The 24,539-nt window shown below is 40.9% G+C and overlaps 1 protein-coding gene across 8 annotated transcripts in view; it reads left to right on the plus strand.

The window, feature by feature from the left end:
* FAM168B (family with sequence similarity 168 member B) overlaps positions 1-24,284 on the plus strand; it is a 35,621-nt gene extending 11,337 nt beyond the window's left edge. For 6 of the 8 annotated variants that reach the window (XM_081262065.1, XM_081262064.1, XM_081262068.1 and 3 more), the window contains 6 exons: positions 6,561-6,644; positions 14,909-14,944; positions 16,572-16,714; positions 16,811-16,988; positions 19,104-19,233; positions 19,787-24,284. In XM_081262065.1, coding sequence (XP_081118191.1) covers positions 6,561-6,644; positions 14,909-14,944; positions 16,572-16,714; positions 16,811-16,988; positions 19,104-19,216 — 554 coding nt within the window. In that variant the 3' untranslated portion in view covers positions 19,217-19,233; positions 19,787-24,284. Of the gene's footprint in view, positions 1-6,560; positions 6,645-14,908; positions 14,945-16,550; positions 16,715-16,810; positions 16,989-19,103; positions 19,234-19,786 lie in introns of all 8 variants that reach the window. The other 2 variants (XM_081262062.1, XM_081262063.1) reach the window with 2 other exon arrangements.
* Positions 24,285-24,539: the final 255 nt, after the last annotated feature.

Consider the following 24,539-nt stretch of genomic DNA (forward strand, 5'->3'; position numbering starts at 1 on the left):
ATAAGTTCATAGTCATTTTCCTGGGGATCTAATGTGATATCTTTTGGGGAGCCTTTGTTTGTTTTTGTTTATAATGGTGAATATAGATTTTTAGGTTGGCAGTTACTCTCTCTCAGACATTAAGGATGTAATTCCATTGTCTTCAGTTTTACATTGCCTTTGGGAATCAATTTTTGCTTCTCCCTTGCCATCCGTTGTGCTCTCTGTTTTTTTTTTTAATATTTATTTTTAAGTTGTAGTTGGACACAATACCTTTATTTTATTTATTTTTATGTGGTGGTGAGGATCGAACCCAGGGCCTCACATGTTCTAGGGGAGTGCTCTACCGCTGAGCTGCAACCCCAGCCCCTCCCTGTGGCTTTTAAAATACCTTAAAAAAAAAATCTTCCTTTCCTTTCCTTCCCTTTCCCTTTCCCTTTCCCTTTCCTTTCCTTTCCTTTCCCTCCCCCTCCCTTTTCCTCCCCCCTCCCTTTTCCTTCCTTCCTTCCTTCCTTCCTTCCTTCCTTCCTTCCTTCCTTCAACCCAGTGACTCACACGTGCTACAGCCCTAGCCCCTAAAATATCTTTGTTTTTACCATCATGTAACTAGATATCATTTTCTTGGTTTTTGTCTTGCTTAGCATTTAGTGAACTTTTTGGTCCTTGGTTTGTTTCTTCTAGCCGTTGCAGTACCTGTGCAAGTATTTTTCTGTTCCTTACTCTTTCCTGGGACTTCATTAACATTCATATACATTCATATACCCCTTTTCTTTTTGTATTTTCCAGTTTTTTACCTCAATTAGCTTAAAATATGGATAGCTTCTACTTATCTGTTTTCATTTCACTAATCCTGATTGTGCTCAAATTTGTTGTGAAATCATACATTGAATCAAGACTTTTTATCTTCTCTAATATATTACTCAGTTATTTGAAAGATCTTTGGGCTGATTGCAGACTCTGGATTCGCTGTGGGTCTATTTCTGTTGTTAGTTTGTTTTTCAGTCATTTCTCTCGGGTTGTCTGAGATTTTTCTTTGGTTGTCACATATGTTATATTAGAAATTGTGGGTGGTCCTGATGAGGTCTTCCTTTGCCAGGTAGATAACTTACTGATTGATCTTAATCGACTCAGGGAATGAGGATCTCTTGCCCATGCTGAGTTGACAAGTGTCCCAGGCCAACAAGTCATGTATTCTAATTTCTCCTTTGGTGCACAGAAAGTAGTGGACTCTTGAGTTGGAGTTAGCAACAGATACATTTTGGTGGGGGCGAGGGGGCAGGATAACACTTGTGGAAAATCAATGGGGAGGAAGCAGAATTGGATAGGAAGAGCCTCAGACTGGAGTGCTTAATTGAGGAAGTCTCAGCCAGGCTATTGGGTTTCCTGGGGCAAGGATTGGCAGTTGCAGGAGACTTGTGTTAGGCTGCTACTGCTGGAGGTCATCGGCCCGCGTATGTCTTCACTGTTGGAATAGCAGGTTAGTTTTGGGAAAGTGATGTAGCAAGTGTCTCACACTTTGCTTTGTCAACTTAAATTATTCTAGAAATCACTCCCATATAATTTCACAGATATTTTTTTTCTTTTTTTAAAACATAATACTATTGAATAAACCCATTTTGTGAGGTTTTCTTTTTTTATATTTATTTTTTATTTTATTTTTTAAATGTTTATTTTTTAATTGTAGGTGGACATACAATCTTTATTTCATTTTTACGTGTTGTTGAGGATCGGACCCAGTGCCTCAGTGTGCAAGGTGACATGCTACCACTGAGCCACAACCCCAGCCCCTTGTAGGGTTTTTTTTGTAGGGTTTCCTTTTGAAGGGTGGTTGTTTGAATTGTTTGCTGTTTGAATGATGCTGCAGAGTAAATGACCTTGTGCTTATATTTGTTGTGGAAATTAAAATTCAAGGTGAATGTTAGAGGTAGAGTTGTGTATCAAAGAGTAAATATGTTTACATTTGATATTTTTGGATACAGCATCTTTCTGTTTTGCCCAGGCTGGGGTTGAACTCAGGATCCTTTAGCTTCAGCCTCCCATATATACATGTGCAGCTTTTTTTTTTTAAGAGAGAGAGAATTTTTTTAATATTTATTTTTTAGTTTTCGGCAGACACAACATCTTTTTTTTTTTGTATGTGGTGCTGAGGATTGAACCCAGCGCCGTGCACATGCCAGGCGAGCACACTACCGCTTAAGCCACATCCCCAGCCCTACATGTGCAGTTTTTAAGATAATGCCAAGTTCACTTCCATCGAGCTTTTCCTATTTTATCCTTCTGCTAGAAGATCATTTTTCCACAGCCTTGCTGACAAAAATGTCGTCTAATTTTCAGGTGGTTGCTATTCTGGTGTGAGATGGTATCAGTGTAGTTGTAGTTTGCAGTTCTAACAGTCCATGTCTATTTTTTTTTTCCCTTGGGTTTTTGTTCTTCTAGTTTTACAAGTTATAGGCAGATGTGGTGGTGTAGGTTTATAATCCCAGCTACTTGGAAGTCTGAGGCAGGAGGATTAGAAGTTTGAGGTCAGTCCAAGTAACATTAGTGAAAACCTGTCTCAAAGTAAGAAGGGCTGGATATGTAGCTCAGTGGTACCTAGAAGATGCGAAGTACTATATTCAATTCTCTGAACTTCCCAAAAAGAAACAAATGTTAAGTGTGTCAACCCTTTACCTAAGTAATTTGTAAATATTTTCTCCTAATTTGTCTTTTTTCCCCCTGTTTTAATGGTATTACCATAAAGAGATCAAGCACATAAAAATGGCTATAGTTGAAGTTCATTTCATTCTCTTGCTGTGGGGAGTCTGGCCTTTCCTCCAAAAGCCTCTGCATGCCAGAAAAGAATGAGAGTAGTTGTTGAAGGAGACACTTCTTGTTGTCCACTGGGGGACATTTTTAGGAAGCTGCTAGGGCTAGAAAAATCCGAAGGGTAGAGAAAGAGTTCTTAACAAAATTCTGGAGAGAATAAGAGAAAGAGTTTGGTGTTACACCCACAGCCAGCTAAAGTAGCATGCCAGTAGGGTCTTTTCAGACTACCCCTGTGGGGTTATATGTAGCCCAAGTGAAAACGGTTGAAGTAGAAATAGTGAGGTGAGCTATGTTCAGCTCTGGTCAGGATGGTGGCAGAGCAGATGGGATGTGGCTGATGGAATGGAGAAAGTGAGGGCATGGAAGGAGCAGAGGCTCCCATACCAGAGGCCAGTTGTATAATCACCCTCTGTTGGTTATTCACTAGCTATTTTAAGTATGCTTTGTGATCTGTTTGATTTTAGAGCACATTAACTCATTGTTAGATGGTTGTGAAGGGAAGGGCCAAACAAGCATAACAGTAAGACCCTTGAAGCAAATACCAAACAGAAGATTCTCAGAGAATTTACTAGTGGATTTTATGGAGAGAGATAAAACTGAATTTTGTGGGAATTCCTGCACATGCCTACAGCATATTCTCTAGGTCAGTGGTATTTCCTTTTCTGACTGACTCCCTGGTATATAAGCTATATACCATTAGCTCCTATGGATGAATTGAGGCAGCTCCAGAGTCTACTTGGCTCTCCTTGCATTTGGGCCTCTGGGGAACCTCTCCAGGTCAGTCTACAGAATGCTGATGGAAATTTCTGCCCTGCTGTTTTTACAATGGCCACTTGAAGTCTGTTTCAAGTGAAATCCTCCCTTGATGTCCAGAATGCGTGAAGTTTATAAAACATTTTACCACTGCACATTATTCTCTGACTAGGGGGCAAGTGGGAAAGTGAGAATCTAGAGATAAACCCAAAATAGTTTCTACTGAGATAGAGGAGGATCAGTTTCAAGATCAAGGAAAAAACAAACAAACAAAAAAACCAGATTCATGTAAGAGATGAGATCTGGCCACTTGTAGGAATTCCTGTGGGCCATTGTCTTACTTTTCTTATTGAAACTTGTTGGACTGCTTGGAAAGGTGGGATAGCAAAACAAGGGCATCCCGGCTGAGGAGGGGTGCTACAGGGATTCTAGAAAGGGACTTTATATATAACCTTCAGATAAAACCTACTGAGGGACCTACGGGTGTAGCTCAGTTTAGAGCATTCGCTGAGCATTCAGGAGCCCTTGGGGTCTATCTCCAGTGCTTAAAAAGAAACCAAAAACCAAACCTATCCATAATGACTTAACCCTTTGGAAGTTCACTTAGACCACCAATTCCTGCCCCTAGTTTTCACCTCATTCCAAAGGTTTTCATCACTTTGTTTACTGTTACATCTATTCCTTAAAGGGTCATGATGCCACCCTAAATGTCCCAGTCTAAGTGCCCTAGCAAACAAACACCTTTCTCTGAGCCTCTTCAGCACAGTTTCTTTCGAAGGCTGCTGTTCTATTTCTTTCTTTCTTTCTTTTTTGGTACCAGGGATTGAACCCAAGGGCTCTTAATCACTGAGCCATATCTCCAGCCCTTTTTATGTTTTATTTTGACACAGGTTCTTGTTAAGTTGCTTAGGGCTTCGCTAGGTTGCTGAGGCAACTTGTGATCCTCCTACATCAGCCTCCCAAGTTGCTGCCCCATGCCAAGGAGCCTAACTGTTGTTTTGTTTCATCAGGTGAGGGAAGAGAGGACTAAAGTACAGTTTCTCACAAGTAGTAGTTAGGGCTAGCAAACATGGGTCTTCTCAGTGGCACTCTTTCCCTTGTATGAAAAAGAATTTCTAATGCCCTGGCTGTCACATCTTCCTGCACTATGAACCAGGGAGTCAATCAAAAGGGGATCAGGAGCCTCATGGGTCCCTGGGCTCTGAGAAAGGATGGGGAGATGACTGAGGCCTCCTCTGCTAGTAGACATCTGGATAGGGGGCAGGATTCTGACTTTCATACTAAATGTCTTGGTGTTTCTTTGTGTTCATGTTTGGAATTATTACTGGCTATTAGTTTAGTCTTCTAAGGATTTCTCATTTAATAAAGAACAGCTTTCTTCCATAAGTTTCTTTTCTTTTTTTTTAATATTTTTTTTTAGTTTTAGGTGGACACAATATCTTCATTCCATTTCTATGTGGTGTCCAGGATAGAACCTAGCGCCCCACACATACCAGGCGAGCACGCTACCGCTTGAGCCACATCCCCAGCCCCATCTTTTCTTTTTCTTTTTTTTTAAATTATTATTTTAGTTGTTGATTGGCTTTTATTTTTATTACTTATACGCAGTGCTGAGATGTAAACCCAGTTCTTCACACATGCTAGGCAACTACTCTTTTTTTTTTTTTTTTTAAAGAGAGAGTGAGAGAGGGGAAGAGAGAGAGAGAGAGAGAACTTTAATATTTATTTTTTAGTTATCGGCAGACACAACGTCTTTGTTTTGTATGTGGTGCTGATGATCGAACCCGGGCCACACGCATGCCAGGCGAGCGCGCTACCGCTTGAGCCACATCCCCAGCCCCCTAGGCAACTACTCTTAACACTGAGTTACAACCTCAGCCCCCATATGGTTCTTTTCTTTTCTTTTCTTTTCTTTTCTTTCTCTCTCTCTCTCTCTCTCTTTCTTTCAGAATTTCCTTTTTAGTTGTAGATGGACGCAGTACCTTTATTTTGTTTGTTTGTTTTTTTATGTGGGGCTGAGGATAGAACCCAGTGCCTCACACATGCTAGGCGAGCCCTCTACCCCTGAGCCATAACCCCAGCCTCCCCATATGGTTTTTGATTGGACTTTTTCTACTTCCTGGTGTTTGCAGGGCCAGTTGGAGCCCCTTCAGTAAGAAGACTGACATGTAATGATATTGACAGCCTGAGGTTATGACTGGCCACCCTGAACTGGGAAAGTTGTTGGGGATTAGAGTATGAAAAAGTCTGAAATAAATTTAGGAGTTTTAAATAGTGCCTAAGAACAATAACACAAAATAGCTTTTAAATGAAAATATGCAATAATGTGGCTATGTCTTTGGAGTCACTGAGAATATATGTCCTTAAAACACCCTTTGTTGCTCACTGGTTGCAGCAAAAATAGACTCTTAGCTCCAGGAATCATGGTTCTTTCATACTTTATGCAGTGAAGACAGATGAAGGTAACTGGACCTACCATACTAAATATACCCTTAGCACACTCATTACTCTTGGTAAGAAATTATGTGAGTAGGATCAGGACCAAAACTTTTGTAAGTGTTGGAATTTGCTTATTATAGCTTGGGATTTAAAAATATTTGGTTTTTGGTATTATGATTTAGCTATTCATATTTATTTAGGTGCTGGAAATTGAACCCAGAGCCTCACACATACCAAGCAGGGACTGACTCTACCACTGACCTATAATACCTTGCCCCTTGATTTAGTTTTTCTTCAGAGTAGATTTTAACTCTCTTTATGCCAAATTTTTCCATTTGTAAAAAGTTGTAAACATTTAATCACAGATTTAGAACATATGATTATGGTTCTTACCCATTAAAATTTTGAAGAAAAACAACTTATAGACAAACTGTTGGGCACTTAGTGCTATTGGTGTTTGTGAGTCATCGTGTGGAGTTTTGGAGTTGAGGGTAAGAATAACGGGTTTGTAGGAGCTCTGATTATAAGAGTCTCTCACTTCTTCATTGATGACATCACATTGTGCTGTATATGTTTTCTTTCAGCTGGTTTCCCCATGGGCTATGCAGCCGCAGCTCCTGCGTATTCTCCTAACATGTACCCTGGAGCGAATCCTACCTTCCAAACAGGTATGTCCTGGGTGATAAAATGCATTGTACATGCAGTAGGGGAGAAAGAAAAGGGGCTGGGCTTTAAGAAGAGAGGGGACAGAGTTAGGATTTGGGATTAAGTGGTTTTATTTCTGAGTTTATGAAATTAGCCTGTATTATAAGTTTGTATTATAAGTTTTAGATATTGCCAGGTCCTCTCAGCATACAAATCTTCATTATAATCACTCAGTTGTTAAAGGTAACTTCTTACGCCAGAGCCTCTCTGTTTAAGGAGTAGGGGCTTACTACTAGAAACTGAAAACCGTCTTGCCATTGGTTTCTTTATGGTACTTTAGCACTTTGCTTATTTGGTTATATTTTTGTAATTCTTTTTTTTTTTTTGGGGGGGGGTGTTGGTACTGGGTTGGAACCCAGTGGCAAGTGCTCTAGCATTGAACTACATCCCTAGCCCAGTCTTTGTTTAAAAGAAAGTCTTGTCTTCCATGTAAAGTGCATCAGAATATTTTTGTTTTAAAAGTCACTGTAAGGGCTGGGGATGTGGCTCAAGCAGTAGCACGCTCGCCTGGCATGCGTGCAGCCCGGGTTCGATCCTCAGCACCACATACAAACAGATGTTGTGTCCGCCGAAAACTAAAAAATAAATATAAAAAAAAATTCTCTCTCTCTCTCTTAAAAAAAAAAAAGTCACTGTGAAAAATGCAGTTGGACTGGGTGCTGTGGTGCATGCCTATAATCCCAGTGTCTCAGGAGGCTGAGAAAGAGATCATGAGTTCAAAGCTAACCTCAGCAATGGTGAGGCACTGAGCAACTCAGTGAGACCCTGTCTGTAAATAAAATAAAAAATAGGGCTGGGGATGTGGCTTAGTGGTTGAGTATCCCCAAGTCCAATCCTTAGTAAACCCCCCCCCCCAAAAAAAAAAAAAAATTGCAGTTGGTTTCATCTGAGTCTTTTAAAGGTTGTTTATTGAGTGGAATTTTCCTCCCGTGATCCTGCATCCTCTGATGTTGACTCCTTTCCGGCATTAATACTCAGGACTCTGTGATTCTTTTGCAACAGTGGTGGCCTGTGTTTTGACATGAGGGCTTGGCTTGTCCTCCACGGGAAGCACCTTCCAAGATTGCTGGGGCAATTCTTTGTGGCTTAGAACACTAGCCTCACATAGTTCATTTTGATGAAAGATGGCAATAGTGTCCTTCTCCCAAATTCTTCTTATTTTATGATTCATAAAATTTTGCCTTTATATTCTAGTCATATGTCCATTTCTTTTCTGTCTCCACTATGTCAACATCTCTTCAGTCCCTAGTTCATATCAAGAGAAAAATCTTGACTTGGTCTTCCTGCTCCCAGTTTTTCTGTCCTGGGTTTATGTTCTTGCTCACTTAAGCCAGAGTAATGTTTCCAGGTGAAATTTTACTTAATAGTTTTCCCTATCACTATAGGATAAGCCAACAATCTCTATTTTATTTTATTTTTTTATTTTTATTTTTTTAAAAGAGTGAGAGAGGAGAGAGAGAGAGAGAGAGAATTTTTAATATTTATTTTTTAGTTCTCGGCGGACACAACATCTTTGTTGGTATGTGGTGCTGAGGATCGAACCCGGGTCGCACGCATGCCAGGCGAGTGCGCTACGGCTTGAGCCACATCCCCAGCCCAACAATCTCTATTTTAAACCCCTAATTCTTTCCTACAATGGCCTTGTTTTTATCTTTTTTTTTTTTTTTTTTTTTTTAAAGAGAGAGTGAGAGAGGAGAGAGAGAGAGAGAGAGAGAGAGAGAGAGAGAGAGAGAGAGAGAGAGAATTTTTAATATTTATTTTTTTAGTTCTCGGCGGACACAACATCTTTGTTGGTATGTGGTGCTGAGGATCGAACCCGGGCCGCACGCATGCCAGGCGAGCGCGCTACCACTTGAGCCACATCCCCAGCCCCTCTTTTTTTTTTTTAATTGTTTTTGTTTTTATCTTTTTATCTTTCTGTTTTTTTGGCAGTACTGAGGATTGGACCTAGTGTCCTCCTGCCCCTGAGCCACATTCCCCAGTCCTTTTTAATTTTGAGATAGTGTCTTGCTAAAGTTGCTAAGGCTGGCCTCAAACTTGGAATCCCCCTGCCTCAGCCTCTCAAGTAGCTGGGATTATAGGCGTGTGCTGCCATACCCAGCATGTCTAGTTGTTTTTCTGACTGGATCAGATGACTTTTTTTTTTTTTTTTTTTTTTTTTGGTGATGCTGGGGATTGAGCCCAGGGCCTTGCTCATGTGAGGCAAGCACTCTACCAACTGAGCTATATCCCCAGCCCTAGATGACTTCTTTGTTCCTGTCTTTTGAGGCTGTTGTGGAACATATGTTCCCTGGGTTCAATAATTGTTATAATGCTGTTACTCATTGCTGCTGCTTTTTTTTTTTTTTTTTTTTTTTTTGGTGGTAGTGTCAGGGATTGAACCCAGAGCCTGTGCATTCGAGGCAAGCATTCCACCAACTGGGCTATGTTCCCAGCCCCTCATTGCTGCTTTAATGGTGACCAGCACCCATCTTTTTTTTGCAAGACATCTCCCATTCTTTAACTCTTTTTTTTTTTTTAAACAGCCTCTATATACATGACATAATAAATGGGACATATTTGAAATATACCATTTCATAACTTTTGCTGTATAGTTTATTTCTATCATAGATGGGAATAAACACATCCATCATTGCCAAATGTTTTCTTCTACCCATTTTTAAGTCTCCCAGGCTCCAGGAAGTCATTGGGCTGTTTTCTCTTAACAGTTGGTGAGTTTTCATTTTTTAAAAGTTTTGTGTAAATGAATTCACATAGAAAAAACATTTTATTTTTTTGATTGTCTTTTGTTTGGCAAATTTCTTTGACTTCCTTATTGTAGTGTGTATCAGTATTTGAGTCCTTTATATTGTTAGGTAGTATTCTGTTGTATAGAAATACCATAAGTTTGCTTATCTGTTTGCCAGGAATGAACATTTGGGGTATTTGCAGTTTTGAGATACTATAAGTGAAATTGCTATGATTATTAATGTACAAGTCTTTATGGACATAAGTTTTCATTACTTTTTGAATAAACACAAAAATGGAATGGCTGGTTCTTATGGCAGGTGTATATTTAACTTTGGAAGAAACTGCAGAACTGTCTTCCAGATTGGTTGTACATTTTGTATTCCCTTCAGTAGTGTATGAGAGTTCCAGTTCCTCTCCATCCTCAGCAACACTGGTATGACCAATCTTTTTAATTTTAGCTAATCTAGTGGATAGATCTCATTGTATTTTTAACTCTCGAGACAAAAATAATATCAGTAATCTTTTTGTGTGCTTATTTGCCATCCACATGTCTTGGATAAAAAGTTTGTACATGTGTCTTTTACTGTGTGTGACTGTTTTCTTTCTGTTTTTAAGGCAGTTGGTAAATTATTTTTATTTTTTGGTACTGGGTATTGAACCCAAGGGCCCTTTAACACTGAGTTATATCCATAGCTCTTTTTATTTTTTATTTTGAGACAGGGTCATACTAAATTGCTTATGGATTCTTTGGGATTATATAAGTGCACCACTGTACCTGCTTATTTTTATCATTTTAATTCTTTACTCTTTTTTTTTTTTTTTGAGAGAGAGAGAATTTTTTAATATTTATTTTTTAGTTCTCGGCGGACACAACATCTTTGTTTGTATGTGGTGCTGAGGATGGAACCCGGGCCGCACGCATGCCAGGCGAGCGCGCTACCGCTTGAGCCACATCCCCAGCCCAATTCTTTACGTATTTTAAAGAGATGGGGTCTTGCTATGTTGCCAGTGCCTTGAACTCCTAGTCTCAAGGAATCCTCCTGCCTCAGCTTCCAGGTAGCCAGGACCGTGGGTACACACTACTATACCCAACTTGAAAGCACTTTTTTTTTTTTAACCTTATTTATTATTAAACATTTCTAAATGTACAGACCAGTTGAGAAAACAGTACAGTGAATGCCCATTATACTTTTTGCCTAGGTCTGCCTGTTTGGACTTTGCCCTATTTCCTTTATCTATAAAAGAATGAACATGTCTTTTTTCTTTTTCTGCTGAACTAATTTAGAATTGTATTTAGCCTTTGTGGCTCTTGTTTTGTGGACTTCAGAAATTCCCCTTCCTTCCTGGCTTGGTGACTGAGACAGGAGGATTGCAAGTTCAAGGCCAGCTCAGCAACTTAGTGAGAACCTGACTCAAATTAAAAAAAAAAAAAAGAGCCGGGGTTAGAAAGCTCAGTGGTAAGTTGCCCCTCGGTTCAATCCCCAACAACAAAAACCAAAACCACAATGCTCCTTTCTAACAAAACAATAAGCATTCATTCTTTAACATTATTACATTTAGAAATGGTAGTTTTCTAATGTGATTTAATTGCTCACATTCACATTTGTCCACTTATGTCAGATTTTAAAAAATAATTGGAAATAACATCTACTTAACACAAGTTGAATTTAAGGTTGAATGTATGTCTTTTGTCTCTTAATTCATAACAGTATGCCTAAACTCTAAAACAAATACACTTTATAATAAAGAGGCTTTATTAGGAACAATTTTAAATATATACACAAGTTTTAAGAGTATAATCTCTACTTACCTGTCACTTGACTTTTTAGCAGTTACCAGCTCAGAGCTCATGTTTTTCATCTATATGCTAACCACATTCCCATTTATTATTATTATTATTATTATTTTATTTTGGTACTAGGGGTTGAATCCACTGAGCCACATTCCTGGCCCTTTTTATTTTTAATTTTGAGAAATGGTCTTTTAGGTTGGTTAGGGTATTGCTAAGTTGCTGAGGGTGGCTTTGAACTTGAGATCCTTCTGCCTTAGCCTCCTGAGTCTCTGGGATTACAGGCATGCACCACTGCACCAGGCTCTCCCTTTTATTATTTTGAAGTAATTTCCAGACATCCTGTTCATGTTTTTTTTCCACTTCTACTCATGTTTTTTAATATTATCTTTAAAAGACAAAATGTATAACTATAATATATATCATTTTTACATCCAAAAAATAATTCTTTAATACTCAAAATCACAATCAGTGTTCATATTTCCAGTTGCCCCATCTATGTCATGAATTTTAAAAAATTGCACCAAGGTGAAAGGGGGCCATATTCGTTTGAAAATCAGGTAGTGCTAGAAATTATGAATGTGATTCCCAGACTTAAAAGTCTAGCATTTGATATGAAATTGTGACACAGAAAGTATAATTCTATGAATATTTTGATTGTGATACTTTTTAAAGAAATGGTTAACATTTTGGTCAGCTATGAGTTTGGTGATTCCTAGGAGGACTATTGATGGAGGCCATGGAAACAACAGGGGAGAAACTGGATTTAAGCTATGTAGGAGTCATATTAGTGTTGTTCACCTATGAGTTAATCAGCATTGAGTTTTTCCTGCTGTAGTGTGATTGTGGTCCTGAGAAATAAGTAAGGAGGAGTGATTTGGGGAAGAGGAGGATATATATATAGGATGAGACTCTCTCTTTCCTTGCCTCCCTATCCCAGATCTGTTTTTCCCCTTTTCTTTCTCCCCACCCCTCTCTTTCTCTCTCTCTTGTGATACTTAGGATTCAACTCAGAGCCTCACACATGCTAGGCAAGTACTCTACCACTGACTGAGCTTTGTCCCCAGTCCTTTTTATTTTTTATTTTGAGACAGGATCTCCCTAAGTTGCTTAGGGCCTTCCTACGCTGCTGAGGCTGGCCTCAAACTTGTGCTCCTACTGCCTTAGCCTTCTGAACAGCTGGGATTATAGGTATATGCCATCTTGCCCAGCCCTATTATTCCTTTCTTTGGAGACAGCCCTGCCCTCCACCCTGAGCTGCCTTCTTCTTGCCTGCCAAGACTGCATAAATCTGTGTTGGTGGTCTTTTTGTTTTTTAATGGCTTTCCTCCTTGTGGAGAGGGCTGGATCTTTTCTGGTGACAGATTCTGGTTCTGTGTTGACATATAGCTTGTGTAATGCTCCCATGGTCATGTCTAGTCACAGGTGTTCCCACATTGTGCTGTTCCTTGTTTCCTCCTCTGAGCAAACCAGTCTCTTTCTCTTTTTTTTATATTTATTTTTTAGGTGTAGTTGGACACAATGCCTTTATTTTATTTACTTATTTTTATGTGGTGCTGAGGATCGAATCCAGGGCCTTGCACGTGCTAGATGAGCGTTCTACCACTGAGCTCAACCCCAGCCCATCAAGCCAGTCTCTTGTGAGGAATTTCATAAAGCTGTCCTGGGCCACCTCCTGGGAGTGTCTTTGAGTAGCTGGGACTTGATAGCTTCCATACTGCTTAATCAAAATGTTCTGTGGCGGTATATTTGGCATTCAATAAAGTGCACATATTTAAAGTTTTGATGAGTTTTAACATGCATAGACCTGTGATGCTATCACTTTTTTTTCTTCTTAGGATGAGCAGTTAGAGAAAGGACTGTTTTTGTCAGTTTTCAGTAACTGTAAATGCCTGATAGTTAGCTTTCTAAGAGAAAAGACTCATGTTTTTTGAACCCAACGGTGTTCTATCACTGAATTACATCTCTGACCCTTATTTATTTAGACATGTTCTTCTAAGTTGCCAAGGCTGGCTTTGAACTTGAAATCCTCCTGCTGTGCTTCCCAGGTCGCTGGGATTACAGGTGTTTGACACCACACCTGGCTTAGCTTGGTTTATAGGGGTTTTTGTTTTTGGTGGTAGTTGTGTGGTGTTTTTTTTGTTGTTGTTATTTGTTTGTTTGTTTGTTTGTGGTTTTTTTTGTTGTTGTTTTTGTGTGTGTGCCAGGAATTGAACCCAGGGATGGTAACCACTGAGGTTAACCACTAAGGTACATCCCCAATTCTTTTTATTTTTTATTTTGAGACAAGGTCTTGTTATGTTGCTTAGGGCCTTTCTAAGTTGCTGAGGCCAGCCTCGAACTTTTGATCCTCCTGCCACAGCCTCCTCAGTCTTTGGGATTGCAAATGTGCACCATTGCACCCCACTTGTTTACAATTTTAAAGATCTTAGTCTGTGAAGGATTAGCTCCATTACTCGGGTTTTGAGGTGAAACAGCATGTTATTGCAGAACCAGATGGGCAGAATTCTCCCAGTTGGGAAGCAAAAGAGATGGAGGAGGGGGAGAGGGACAGGATTCTAAAATCTCGGTGGGGAAGGAGGGCTTGTCCCCAGTGACCTGAACACTTCCGGCCAAAGGCCCAGTTTTTCCAGTATCTTCCAGTAGCACCAAACTGGGGACCAAGCCTTTTGGTGATATTGAAATTCTAAATTATAGCAGAAACTCTTATAGTGCTCTTATAGTTGGACTTGCTTTTCTAAATTCTGGAGGAAAATTTGTGTATTTGGTTTTTAACCAAGTTTAAAAGTTGATATATTCAAATTTTGGTACTGTTTACACTTAGTTAACATAGCAATTAATGAACTTCAAAAATAATTAGGGAGATCTGGGAGGATCTTTTCTCTCCAGATAGACTAGCTGAGGTTGGGAATCACCTGGTTTGGATGAAGAGATTAAGAATCTGGATGCAGATGGATCTTGTTGGAGTACAACTCATCTATGGGCCAGCTATTGGGTGCACTGAAGGGATAGCAGTGTGAACACGCCCTGGGGAGTGCATGAGAAAACCTGACATTACAGTCATTAAGAGCCTGGGCACATACATGGAGATTCTGATGAGGATACTATTGTCATGTGGCTACAGCTACAGTTGACTAGGACTTACCTGGCCCCATGGAGGGAAGCAGAATTTCTTGTGGTTAAAAAGGCCATTTAAAACTGAATTTCCTGGGAGTCTTTCATTATCTGTCTTTAAAATTAAAAACAAAATATGTTACATTACTAAATACAATCCAGTAGTATAATTAAAATGAAAAAATTTTAACTAGATTATGCACAAAAAACCTACATACTAAGTGTGCAGTGGGTGAATTTTGAGTTGCATATTCTTGTGGAACCACTGCCCAAACAATATACGCAATCCTTTTATCATCCCAGGTTTTCTTCACCCTTTCCTCTTTTGTGATTTGTCAAATAGTTGGATTTACTTAGTGTTTGATATATGAGTGGAATAATTTCTGGTGTTCTTTTTGAGGTCTGGCTTTTTTGGAAAGCTTGACATGGCTTGAAATTCATCTTTGATTGCTAAGTAGTGTTTACATGGATGTATCACAGTGTATATTTTTTCCCTATTGATGAATCAGCATTTGGATTATTTTCCATTTTAGGAATTAGATTGGTGAACGTGTTTTACAAGTCCCATTGTGGACCTGTGTTTTCATTTTCTAGGGGAAATATCTGGAGGTGGAGTTGCTGGGTGCTGTGGTAAGTGTGTTTGTGGTTTGAGATTTTATACTTTGTGACAGTGTGATTGCTCCCTACCTCACATTACACTGATGGGAATGTGAATGTCATTAGGGACATGTTAGAAATAGCTTCTGCAGAGGTAGTGTTTACCTGTACTGGAAGTTGTCCTTTCTACTGTGTACCTTGGTGTGTTTGGATAGTTGTATAGGGTTTTACATTACCACGATAGTTGGGTGACTACATGGTTCTGAAAGGTACATGTGCCCCTCTGCCCCTGGCCACAACTGGTGGATTTTCTATCATTGTGGATTTTGATTTATCTTTCTTGGTGCTTACTATCAGATGCATATAACATGTATTCTTATTTTGGCTTCTTTTGCATAATATAGTGATAGTTAAGACTCATCTATGTTGTCTGTTATCAGTAGTTTGTTCCTTTTGGTTGCTGAGCAGTGTCTTGATGTGTGGATGTACCAGTTTGTCTGTATGCTGGTGGACATGTGGGCTATTTATAGCTTCCTGGCAGTTGAATAAAGCTGCCGTGAGCATAGTAAGCCAGAGGCCCTCTACGCCAGACCTGAGAGCAAATCTGTTGGGGTAGAGGATCAGGAGGGGAGCCAGACACCTAATGGTCACTTAGTAGATTCACAGCCCTTCTTCCCTATTAGAGGCCTTCACCAGCTTCTGGAAACAAGTTGGTGTCCTGCAGTTCCCAGGACAGGTGGTGTCCTATGATCAGACTATTCTCAATACTGATGGAGTGTAGCTTTTTAGATTTAAAAGCTTTCTTCACTTCCATTCTTTTTTTTTTAGTGGGCGGGGGTGGTGGTGGTACCTGGGATTGAACTCAGGCAGATCAGTGAGCCATGTCCCCAACCCTTTTTCGTATTTTATTTATAGATAGGTTCTCACTGAGTTGCTTATTGTCTTGCTTTTGCTGAGGCAGGCTTTGAACTCGTGATCCTCCTGCCTCAGCCTCCCAAGCTGCTGGGATTACAGGCGTGTGCCACCACGCCCAGCCTTTACTTTCATTTTTGGTCTGTCTTTTTATTCCTTAATCTGTGTTATAATCATTTTCGTGTCATTTTGGGTGGGAACAAGTAAGTGTGTGTGTTCAATCTGTTCCTTTGATCCAAAAGTTTTTCTACTGTAGGGTGCAAAGCCAATCCCTGATGTTTGATAAGTTTCTCCTTTTGTTTTTGCTGTAATACCAGAGATTAGTGTGCTTTCTAAGTTATGTCTTTGTGTATATGTGCTTATTTCTTTATGGTAGATTTATACAGCTAATTGTGGGATTAAAATACATATGTACTTTAAGTGCCAAATTGAGTGGCCAGGAAGGCTGTACCAATTTATATTCTGGTGGGTCAGGACAGTATTTAATTTCCTGTTCTTGTGTGAGCAAATGCTCCATAGAACTTTCTCCTCTTCAGCAACCCCCCCCCCCCCCCAACTTCAGTTGCACACAAAACCAAAAAATGGAGCTTGGTGTCAGTAGAGGAGAGAGGGGACTGTAGTGGTGTTGAATCTTGACTGTGTTACACTGTTCGTGGTTGAGAAGACACCTGCCTCCACCCTACACATGTCCTTCCCCCATGCCTGGCATGGTCCCACATGAACTCAGGCATGGGCTTTTTTGTTACAGGTTACACTCCTGGCACACCTTACAAAGTGTCCTGTTCCCCCACCAGCGGGGCTGTGCCGCCATACTCTTCTTCCCCCAACCCCTACCAGACTGCCGTGTACCCCGTGCGAAGTGCCTATCCCCAGCAGAGCCCTTACGCACAGGTATGCTTGGACATGCCCTGCATGGTGGGAAGGATTGGTTCCATTAGGTCCCCAAATTATGGGACCTTGTGGCAGTTGTCTTCCTTATCCCCACAGCAAGGCACGTACTATACACAGCCACTGTATGCAGCACCTCCTCATGTCATCCATCACACCACGGTGGTGCAGCCCAATGGCATGCCGGCAACAGTGTACCCTGCTCCCATCCCTCCTCCTAGAGGCAATGGGGTCACCATGGGCATGGTTGCTGGGACCACGATGGCCATGTCAGCAGGTGAGTCCTTATTCCTAGTGTGTGTGCTATGGTGCCATAAGGCTGGGGTAAGGTGTGGGAAAGCTTATGAATACTCTGACTCTTGGTTCTAGTTTTTCATGGCTGCAGTTGTGTGAAGTACATGTGATTCTTTGAAGAAGTGACAGTTACCTTTGACTTTAACTCCTTTCCTTTCCTTCCCCTTCTTTCAGTTGAGAGGATACTGGATTGTGGGCTGTAAGAGTTGATGAACCAACTGGCTTCCCTTGTGGAGCATAACTGAATAGCACTTTCTGAATTTGACTAAGTCATTTTGTAGGTGAGCTGGATAGTCCATTTGGCAGTAGGGATGAGGAGTGAGTGACCAGACACTACTCCCTCCACCGCTGTGAGCATATAAAACTTGAGGAGGAACACTTTGTGGGCTGGCCCTCTTCATATTTTCCTTTAGTGTGATCTGGCTTCATAGGTCAAGTTAAGTTAATGGGCAAGATTTCAGTGTATCTAGGAATGCTGGTCTGGTGTTAATAGAAGTAACAGCTACTTGCACAGATCTTTCGGCTTATCTGCTTTACTTCCCCAGTCCTCTTCTAAGTCAGGAGAACAAACCAAGGGCACCAGGCTAGAGTAGGCATGTCTCTGTGGACCCATGGAAGCCCTGGGGCTTGATTTGCTATTTAGGGATTAAGTTACCTGCTGGTCTTTAAGGGTTGATGGCCCATGATTGGAATGTCACTTCCCTACCTTCCAACTTCAGTATAAGGAAATTCTACCAAAGAGAAGGCTTTTTGGGATACTGTGTATTTCTGACCTTAATGTCTATTTTATTTGGCTTTCCTGTACTTTTCTGTCAAAGCAGAGAAGACTGTGACATAGACAGAAGCTGTGTCCTGGAGGCCATGGTGGGCAGGGTGAGCACAGGCAACAGGGAATAATGGCATTAGGTTTGAGGAGTGTTGACCTCAAAAGAATTCAGGTAGTCCCTGAATTTTTTTGTAGTTATAGGAAAAATACATTTTCGTAATGTACTCAGAAGCTCATGTAGTTTGGAAATCCCACTTCACATTTCTCTTTTTTTTTCACCCTTTAAATAATTTTTCCATAATTTTATATATTGTTAAAGTCTATTCACATTGGTATTCTTCTTGCAAATCTGAATATCCTGTATGTGTTAAATACCTATACTCCATTAAACTGCTATACACCTGTTCTCTAGGTCTGTTAGTTACCATTTTGTTTTGTCTCTGAGTTTGATAACTCTTAAATACTCTCATTGAAGTGGGACCATCTACAATATTTGTCCTTTTGTCACGTAGCATAATGTTCTTCATTAAGGTTCACCTGTGTTGTATATATGAGAATTTTCTGTTTAAGTCTGATAATACTATTTAAAATGTTTGTAAAAGCCTGGGGCAGTGTGCACACCTGTTCTCGGTGACTTGGGAGGCTGAAACAGGAGGATCACAACTTTGCGAGGCCCTGTCTCAAAATACAAAAAGAACTGGATGTGGGTTGTAGATATAGCTCAGTTAGTAGAGTGCTTGCCTTTCATGCACATGGCCCTGGGTTCAATCCCCAGCGCCACAGAAACAAAACTGGATGTATCTTTGTGGTAAAGCACTCCTGGGTTCAATCTGCAGAACCGAAAAAATGAGTGGGGGTTCTTCTGACCCACGAAAAGTTTTCTGAATGTTCTGTAAAGATAGATCCGGAGCCTTTTTATATATTCTTTAAAATTTTTTTTTTTTGGCAGTACTGAAGCACTCTTAACACAGAGCTATATCTCCAGCCCTTTTAATTTAATTTTGAGACAGGGTCTCACCAAGTTGCCCATTCTGGTCTTGAACTTGTGATCCTCCTTGCATTAGCCTCCTAAGTAGCAGGGATTACAAGTATGCACCACCACAGTTGGTGGCACAAGCCCTTTTACAGACATATTATCAAATATCTTTCAGCTCTTTTGGGGGTGATCTGATTAGCGTTCTGACCTTATTCTGAGTCTCAGGACTGTGCCCTCTTCCAAGGTGCCTGTCTCTTCACAAAGGCCTACATGTCAGTGACAGTGTGGAGTCACACTGGAGTTGGTGTATAGCATGTAGACCTGCTTTTTGTGTGATGTGCTCATCTTTCTTCCAGGTACCCTTCTGACTGCCCATTCCCCAACTCCTGTTGCCCCTCACCCAGTCACTGTGCCCACGTATCGGGCTCCAGGAACACCCACCTACAGCTATGTGCCCCCTCAGTGGTGATCACCCTGCAAATAAATGTAAGTGATCAGTGAAGGCTCACTGGGCCCTGGCAATAGTGTATTTCTCTGTGGAGGATGACAAACCTACCTCATGTTTTAAGCACTAAGGAAAAAAATGCACCTGACCTTTGATCTAAGAGCAATTGTAGTGTTTTTTTTTTTTTTTAAGTTGCAGATGCACACAATACCTTTATTTCATGTTTTATCTGGTGCTGAAGATCAAACCCAGTGCTTCTTACATGCTAGGCAAGCGCTCTACACTGAGCCACAACCCAATTATGTTTTTGATCTTCCTGGAACTCCATAAAGAGAGGAAACCATTTGAGTGGTTACTATTTACACTGCATCTCTATTCTTACCTGGAATATGCTTGCATCCCCCTCCTGCTTGTTGCAGGAGATAGAGTTCTGGTTGTAACTAGGGGGGTCTCTGTGAGGTGGGTGGGAATCAGGTCCAGCACCTTTGTGCCCTGCTGCCCTTTTTGACCCTAGTGGATCTTGTCCTTTTGGAGTTTTTGGAACAGTGATGGCAGAAGAGCTCTGTATGACTGTGTACCTTTCATTCTTTCTAGGTTTGCGGATGGAGCTGTGCAGTCACATCATTGAGGTTCCACAGCTGGTGCTGCAGGCCTTGTGCCTCCAACCAGGACTTTCTTCTTAATGCTCTCACACTTAGCTAAATACGACTGTCCCGGCCCAGCAGGTCCCAGTGCCGTTAGTCTCCAGCTAACTCCGTGGGTTGGTCTTAAAGCAAATCCTGTTTTGTGGACTTGCCTGGCAATTTTTTAGCTAACTGTAATGATAAAAAGGGAGTATTAATCTATTCTGAATCATATCTAGTTGAATGCATGTTTAAAAAAAAAAAAACAAACACAAAAACAAAGCTTGCTCAATCTACCTGCAGTGACTGATGCAAAACCATCTTATGCAAAACCCAAAGGAATGGAAACATATTTTACAACTGTTTCACTAATGCACTGTTGTATGCAAAGTCTTAAAGTTATAAGTGTTAAAGTGAATATGTTCATAGAGCATACCTGAAATACCTTAGATGATTCTTCAACCTTTTGGGGTTGATGTAGGTTGCCGCTTCTGGATGTGGACTTTAGTTTTCAGCGATCTGTTTCTTTGGCACTGACTGCATGGGAGGGAGCTGCAGGGATGGGGAGAGAGTGGGCGGGCCACTGTGGTTTGGGATCAGCCAATTAGTGGGCATCCCTTTCTTTCTGTGTAGGCTTGGCAGGGTCCAGGAAAAGGGGACATGCTTAAAGACCATCATGGAAGATTAGAGTTGTGTGGTCAGTATAGTTAGGGGCAAAGGGGTTTTCTACATATCAAGCAAAACAATTTTCCTTGCCATCTAAATTTCCATTATACTGTCTGTTCTCTTACAGAGAAGGAAGATTTTTTGTATATCTATTGAAAAAGTCCTGAGTAGAACTAAATTGTCTTCCTAGGATGGAAGATATGTGAAACACTTGGATGAGGTATTGCCTTCTGGTTTATTTAGCTTAGAAAATCATTCCAGTCGCCCCCTTCCCCAGAAATGTTTGAAGTCAGTTGAAAACTTACAGGCATTGGTCCCCACACCCTGCTCCCAAGGAATGGCAAAGACTTCAGCTGTATGTTATAGAGAAAGTTGTATATTTAAGAATGATTTAAAGGGAACAAAACTTTATTTAAAATTCCTCATGTTTCTTGTAGAGAGGCAAGGCTGTGGGTATGTCTGATAATGTAGAATCATGTAGCTTGTCTTGGAGTAGTCCACCTGATTGTGACCAGCTGGAGGAGATTTATAGGGTTGGTGTCCATGGTCTGTGAGCCTCTTTTGCCATCTCATCTCTTCTTGGAGCTAAAGGCACTCAGCACCAAGTGAGTGTGGATGGCAGAAAGGGCCCGGTAGCAGTGGAATGATTTGCCTGCCAGGATCTATTATGGGAAGATTTTTAGTTTAAAATCTGAATATTGTACATAAGAAATCATGAGGACTTCCCCCGCCCCCCCCCCCCCATGCCCAACTTCCATCAGTAGGAGTGCATGTCTGTTTTCAGTGAGGGTCAGAAGGGTGGAGGTATGAAGACTTGCTCTTTTTCAGGGGTCTGTCAGGCAGAGATGGAAGTTCATCCTTTTCCCACCCCATCCTTGTTTGGAATGCTGTGGACTTTGATTGAGAGAGGATTCTGTGCTGCTTCTCAGGCAGCTAGGTCAGGGCTCTGGCACTCGGGTGGAGGTCACTGTTAGCGGTCAGCCTGGCTGGTAGGTGGAATACCTGACCACTGAGCCTTTGGTAATCTTATTTTTTATAGTGAGTACTCTTCATTTTCTTTTTCCACATTTATTTTGTAAGAAGTTTAGGAATATTTTTGCATGGATCATTGTAAACAGAAGATTCCTTATTCCTAATGTCTATTAACATAGAATGTTTACTGATAAGTACTTTAAATCGCTTTGTGAGCACTTAACGTGTGTGTGTGTGTGTGTGTGTGTGTGTGAGAGAGAGAGAGAGAGAGAGAGAGAGAGAGAGAGAGAGAGAGAGACATGTACCCCAGGCACATAATTTGTGTCCATTTCCACAAATATGTGTTGGTAATTGTATTGGTTTGCAATATCAGTAGGGTTTCAGGGACTTAACTGACAGAGAAGGCAGTTTTCCCAAATTGAGTGGTAATATATGAGTAGAACAATATTCATAACTTTAGGGTATGCTTTAACAAAGGCCCACACAAAAATGGAAACGTGTACATTCCCTGTGCCTATAAGGGGCAGAGTCATATGCATTCTGGAGGAAGTCCTAAGAAGTTACATGAACTATCTCCAGACCTGTGTGAGGCTGGCAAACACAGGGTGTTTCCACAAGCACTAAGGTGAAGGATAAAGAAGAGTGGGTTGCATCCCTTCCCCTGTGTACATCAGCTTAATAAACATCTTGCTTCTCTAAAATTATTTTAAAATCTTTTTTTCCCTTTTGTGAAGTTGAACTAAGAGACTATCGGATACTTTGGCATTATATATCTAGTAGAAATCTTTCCCATTTTGACACTATCATTTCATCAGTTTATGAAATGTGTTGTTAAAGAGAGTTTATCTGTCAGATAAGAATCTGAATTTGAGTAGTACCAAAACTGTCATAGGTTGTAATTTTTAAAACATTCAGTTCTAGTAAAATTAATTAAGGGCTAGAACCTGGGTCAGTATTCTGTTACAGAGCTGTATAATTTGTTATCGCAAGCATATTGTGGAACATTCCCTGAAATTTTGCTTTTTGTGTGTGTGACATTCCTTATTTGAGTGTTCTTCAGCTGAATTATTGTTCTTTTTTAGTAACTGATACAGGCAAACAAAGGACCTAATTCCTGTAAACATGGATGTCATTATGAATATAAAAAAATGTTTATTCTCTTCTCCCCTGAGGCGTGGAAGATGTGTTCATCAGCTTTGTAGCTGCTGTTCCTCTCTGCTCATAGAAATCTAGTTTGGATGTGGTCTGGAAGCTGAGTGTTTAGAATTGAGTTATCTATGAGCTTCTTGATTCTGTGAGGTGAGGACACCTTTGGGGCCAGGGCCAATCATGATAACAGGCACATAAGCTCTTCCAGAACCTTTTATGTCTCTTGTGGTCCATCTTTCAAGAACATTCTTGATGATGTGGTTATTAGGCCTATGAATTGCTATTGGGTGACATTTCTTGTGTGCTATGCAAATGTAGTATTCATAGGAGGTAGAGGTCCCCAGCCCTGAGCTGGGTCCCTGGCCTCTAGAGTGTCCTGCCCTTCCCCAGCAAGGCATCTATTCTTTGCTTCATCTGGTAGCTTTATCCTGCTGTGACAGAGGAGGTCTAGGAAGTAATTTGCATGTTTATTGGGGGACATGTCAGTGATAGGAAATACATTGGAATGCCCTGGCATCTGGCAGTGTTGTCCCCACGTGGGCTTCGCGTGCCATTGGGGAGTGGTAAAAAGCTGCCATGCACCAGCTGTGTAAATATTGGAACTCCTTTACAGAGGGAGCTCAAATGTCACTTCTCCTTTATGAACATTTGAAAACAGTATTACTCTGATTAGTTGGGCCACCTTTTTATCTGGCAGCATTCGCTGCTCCAGCTGTTGTTGACCTAGCACTGCCCACACAGTGTAGGGTCTCTCATGGGTGCAGTGGCAGGAGGGACAGCAGCTGGTCCTTCTCTCCGGTGCTTTCTAAAAGGATCTCTAAAGTTTAGGAGTGAGGTTGGCTTCAGGGAGAGCAGAGTTCAGCTCTTCTGCCTAGCACATCTCCCAGGTTTATGTCTGTTTTCTCTGAGCTGCTTACTCCACCTGAGCTTACTGAAGGGTGGCTGACCTTCAAATACACTGCAAATGACACTCTGAGGTAGATGTGGCTTTGGTGGAAACTGCAAAGTTGGTCTTGCATGTTTTAGAGGGTTTGTCTCTTCCCTGCTCCCCAATCATTTGAAAAATGAAAAACATATAGGATAAGCAGGATTAAATAAAGTGTAGTCAGTTGGGACCGGGAGAGGAGTAACATCTCTGTCAGGGAGTCCTGATATACTTCAGGCAGGGTGAGATGTCCCAGAGTGGTGCAGCAGGCAGCTCCTTGGCTAGGGTGGCACTATGGGTTCTGGTGCAGAGCGGTGGGCCGTAGAATAAACTAGTTGGGCCAGATCTGAGACTGCTCCTAACAGGGTTGCTGTGATGACCACTTGAAGGAAAGGCCCCAAGGAGGCTCATGGGCTCTAACTGAATAGGAAACTGTCCCGCACCCCCTTTTTTTTAAATGATTTTTAAATACTGTTTTTTACACTGTTCTCTTGGTACTTTTTTTAAGCTTAAGTCAGCATTGTCTTCCAGTGTTAAGGCATCCCTCGCCTCTGCATTGAACTTACGTGTCAATAAAAAGGAATGGACCATCCATTCTGAGCCAGTTCAATTAGGTGTAAATTCATACTATTTTAATTTTTTATGCAATCTGATGAGTAGATGAGCTCAGATTTAAAATTCTTAAAGCACGTTTATTGTAACAAGAATTGTTATGTATTAATACTGCAGTTTTCAATAAAGATTGACTTGTGTTGCATATTTTGGTTTTCATGATTCATTTCATTGTAGGTTTTGTTTAGAAGTAGCTTGGCCTAATAGAGAGGTGCTGTATCTTTCCACAAATTAGGAGACTGCTAGGGGTTTTGGGAAGGTCATGTGGTCTTCAACCCCTTGGAGGCAGTGGATTGAGGGACCGTTCCCAGGTGGTTTGGGAAGGAGACAGTTCGGGCTCCTCTTCTGGCTTCTGTAGCCAGGGTCCACCTGGGAAGTCATTCATATCCTTCCCCATTTC

Source organism: Spermophilus citellus (assembly GCF_964194105.1).
Source record: "Spermophilus citellus genome assembly, chromosome: 11".
Lineage (NCBI taxonomy): Eukaryota > Metazoa > Chordata > Mammalia > Rodentia > Sciuridae > Spermophilus > Spermophilus citellus.